At 61.7% G+C, this 4,136-nt stretch overlaps 1 protein-coding gene across 1 annotated transcript in view; it reads left to right on the plus strand.

The window, feature by feature from the left end:
- Positions 1-4,136, plus strand: part of LOC113214894 (uncharacterized) — an 86,913-nt gene that overhangs the window by 64,873 nt on the left and 17,904 nt on the right. The window contains exons 12-13 of the mRNA XM_052277395.1: positions 3,088-3,190; positions 3,416-3,769. Of these exons, the coding sequence (XP_052133355.1) occupies positions 3,088-3,190; positions 3,416-3,769 (457 nt within the window). The remainder of the gene's footprint in view (positions 1-3,087; positions 3,191-3,415; positions 3,770-4,136) is intronic.

Consider the following 4,136-nt stretch of genomic DNA (forward strand, 5'->3'; position numbering starts at 1 on the left):
TTACTTTCAAACAAGAACGGACTACTGAATGAATGGACTAGCAATGTAACTCTCATTTCTCAGTACCGCCGTGCATTTCGGGGGTTGTAAAAACGATCACAGCGCGATCAGCGTCATGGCCGCGCCGCAACGTTTCACAATGAATCTACTTATTACTAGGCGGCAAAGAGTAAGCAGCTTAAAGCAGGTGTTTCTCCGACGGGTACTCGAGAGTCTGAGGTCCCCCCATCATTGACGGGGATCCCCGAGCCGTCCTGTGGGGACTGGACGCATACCGGGTGCCGGCCAGGCCCCTCGGGGGTGGTAAAGGGGCGTGCGGTAGTGGCGGGGGCGGGCGGGGGCGCGCCTCTGCCTTATGGTAGTGCGGCGGGGGCGGCGGGGGCGGTGGGGGCGTCTGCATGACATGACGCGAACAAAGCGCTCAGCGCCACGCCGCGCCACGCCCCCGCTTGCTCGCTTAACGCCATGCTCGGCTGCGCCAGTAGTGCCCATACAGTGTCCGGGGGGGCTCCGGGAGAACTAATGGCTACTAGCATTCCTCCGGGCGGATGGGCGCCCTAACACCACAGGGGCCTCCCCCGGTCCCTCCCCCCCGGCCCGGCTAACAGCTAAGTAGTCTGAATTAGTCCGCACAACATCACACATGGCGGGGAGTGGGACGTGGAGATACAGCGGAGGGAAGGGGGGGGGGGGTGCTGACGTCGCCTCAGGGAATGTTGAGCACTGCGGCTTTGCGATGCAGCCCCGACGCTGAGGTCTGTCCTCGCCCACCTCCAGCGGACACTACTTGACTCTTCCGAGTGGGGGGAACCAAGTCTTCGCCTGGAGCAAAGGCGTAAGTTTTGGACTTTGACGTCTTTCCCCTAGGTGGCCCCGCGTGCCGTGTGCGCTGTGCCAAATGCTCGGGCTCGACCCGCTCGGCCCAATCGTTGAGGTGCACCTGGAGGAGCAGCTGCCCCTCGCGGCCCCGACTGCCTGTCCCGCCCGAGTGCCACGCCGGCAGACCCCCGCCCGCTGTCACTCCCGTCCGGTGCGCTACCGTCTGGCTCGCTGCCAGCCTCGTCCTCGTCCCGAGCTCGCCCCGCTCCGCCCAACGCCCCCGCCCCCGGGCTAGCTCGCACCTGCTACCGGGTGGCCCCGCAGAGCTCCTCCCGATCAGTCGTGCCCGCCCCCCTCCCTCCCCAAATCCATCTCCCCGGGGGTTGCCTGGCCCCCCGGGGGTACCATCGGTGTAATGAGGACATCGGAAACCTGCTGAGCACGGCGTGTCTGCGGGCGCGGCGTGACGGGGCGGGGCGGGGCGACTGTACTCCCGACTCGACGACACCCGAGACGACATCTCTTGCGGCACACGGCTTCTGGTCGTCATCCTGAGGCGAGGTGTCCTCCAGCCGCACCCCGACCGTCACGTCGGGCTCCGATGCTGCTTGGTTGATGGCCAGGGCGTATTTGTTGACGACGCTGCCGATGGTGGGGTCGTGTTGGTTATGGACATTGCGCGCTGACCACTGTGACCATACTGCAACGTTAGTAGCAGAAGCCGGCAGAATCAGAGCAGAGCACTGTATTTCTTTCGCCCGCTCTGGATGGGCGTTTTCGGCTCATACCCGAGGATAAGCCTGGGCCACCGCCTCGGCCTGCTCGGCCAGCTCGGCCTGCACCCAGGCCTGCAGGGGCCTGGCCGCTCTGCTCGCTTCGCTGGTTCGCAGTGGCGTGGAGATGGAACAGGGCTTGGATGAGGGGGTTGGGGGGGAGGGCGTTGGTGGTCGGGTCTCGACTCAAAATTGGGTTGGAGGGGCACTAAGGCAGAAGGCGGCAAATCTGGGTAAGCTCAAGGGGGGCACACAAAGCCAGCGCTTGTTGATTTGACATGGATTTTCCACATTTTCCCCCTTTCGAACCCTTTATTATGTGTCTTATTATTGTTGTACTTTTCATTTCGCATCGTGGATCTTATTGGCGAGGGGATTCAAAGTTTGAAATCAAACCCTCCCAGCATTAAAGGTCTCCCGCCAAAATAGCCGTCGTTATGTATGGACAGTCCCCGTGGGGTCAAAGGGGAAAGCTTGTGGGGTTGAGGCGGGTTAAGGGCGCCGGTGCGTGTCGGTGAACATCGAGGGAAAAGAGGAGGTAGGGGGGGGGGGGGCTACCACCAGCACTAGTGGGACGCAGAGTTTGCGTGCGAGAGACTTTAGCCCTCCATCCGATGGCCTAGTCGTTCATGTGTCTGCTCCCTCTTGTCCTGCTATACCTCTTGGTACCTAGCTCTGTGACACCTGCTACTTTTTAGACAGTCCCCAAAGACTGTTTCTACCAGAAGGACAAAACGTGTCCCCCCCCCCTCTCTTGCTTCACCTTTAATCCGAATCTAGTTTTACAGCAGGTGTTCCCGTCATGATTAACCACGAAAAAATACCATGAGTTTCGTGTCTTTTTGATCCGTATGTTTGCGATGTACGTTTCCAACACATGCGGTCGCCATATCGAGTTTAGGCCAAAGGACGAAGGTGCTTCAGCGCCGGAGTACGCCCACGCGCCAGAACGTGGTCTCAGTAGTGCGCGCTGCGGGCAGCATCAGGTGGTCCTTTGATGTGTGTAGTCGTGCGCGGGGAGGGGGGGGGGGGCTGCGGTTCGTTTTGTGTGATGTCGTGTCCGAGGGGGGCCCGGGGGGCCTGGCCGAGGATTGGGCGGCAGGCCTCTCAGCGCTCTCAGCCCCTCCTGGACCCATTCCATTTTCCTCCCCCGCCCTCTCCAGGTTGTTTGGCAGCCCCCCGCTCCTCAAATTCCAAATTGGATTTCGGAGAGAATGGCGAACGATATTGACGGGTGTGCGCTCCGTTCCGTTCCGTTCCGCCTGTCCTTGAGTGTTGATGCGGGGCGGGGCGGGGTTGGGTGGGGCCGGAGCCGGGGCGGGGCGGAGCTTGGTGCGCGGTGTAGCCTCGTACAGAGGCGGAACAGACGCGCATATCTGTCGGAACTGAGGTCGGAACATCGCACGGCATTGTTTCGACTCTGGCTTTACCTTTTTGTGTAACCTGTTTAGGCTGCTGCAGTGATTAAAACGACTTTCTTTTTCTTCTTTCGCAGAGACGGTCGGCACGTTGGTGCGGGCGGCGTCCTCAGCCACTCTAGTGTCGGAGGTCCTCTCGCTCAAGGGCTTCAAGATCAGCAGGGAGCAGAAGAGAGCGACGTAAGTTCCAGCTCAACAACGTCATCGTGGGTTAAAATCAGTCTACTTGCTGACGATTTCCATGACTTTTATTTGGTGATCCGAACACGTGTACAACTCACGACAGAACTCTGCGCCATGTGCGACCAATAGTTTCGGATACGCAGCCGTTTAAGTTTCATGGGCATTATCGCTTCGGGCGTTTTGGTTGAGTTGCCTGCGTAACCTTGTGTCTTTCATGTTCAGTGAGGTGGAAACGAGCGCCCTCGGCGGCTCCGCGGACTCCGTGGCGTCGGGCTCGGTGACTGTGTCGGTGGGCTCCCCGCAGTCGGACAGCACCCCGGGCAGCGCCAACAGCAGCACCGGCCAGGACGCCGCCGAAGGCGCCTCCCCCGCGCCGGGGCCGCTGGGGGCGCTGGGCCCGCCCCCCGGCGCCACGGCCTCGCTGCCCAACTCGCCGCAGCAGTCGTGCTCACCGGGGGCCTCGCCCACCACGGTGCGGCCGCCGTCGGCGCCTGGAGGGCTCATGCGGCGCTCCGGGAGCTGCGAGCGCACCACCGCTCCGCCCAGGAGGCCCGGCAACGTGCGCCTCGGCCCCAGGTGAGCCTGCCCCCCAGCTGAACCAGCTTCACCAGCTGCACCACCTGCACCACCCGCACTCGGGATCCGAAACCTTTGCCGTGGAGTGTGTCCCCTCCATCTCCGAGGCACACCCCAGAGAGGTCCCAGGCATCGCCGCAATGCTTCCTGCCTCCCTCCCTTGCAAACAATAAACCACACACGCTCATTCTCTCACTACTCCCCCTGCCCCTTGTTTAGCGCCAGCCTCCCCACCGCAGAGGCGACACACACACAAGTCTGTTCTCTGGGCCTGACGACTCAACTTTGGCTATTTGTTGCGCCTGGCAGGTAGGCATCCCACAGACAGGGCAATCAGTGGCGGAAGGAAAAGGACGTGAGAGGGGGA

Source organism: Frankliniella occidentalis, unplaced genomic scaffold, assembly GCF_000697945.3.
Source record: "Frankliniella occidentalis isolate FOCC.00 unplaced genomic scaffold, Focc_3.1 Scaffold10, whole genome shotgun sequence".
In the NCBI taxonomy this organism is placed as follows: Eukaryota; Metazoa; Arthropoda; class Insecta; order Thysanoptera; family Thripidae; genus Frankliniella; species Frankliniella occidentalis.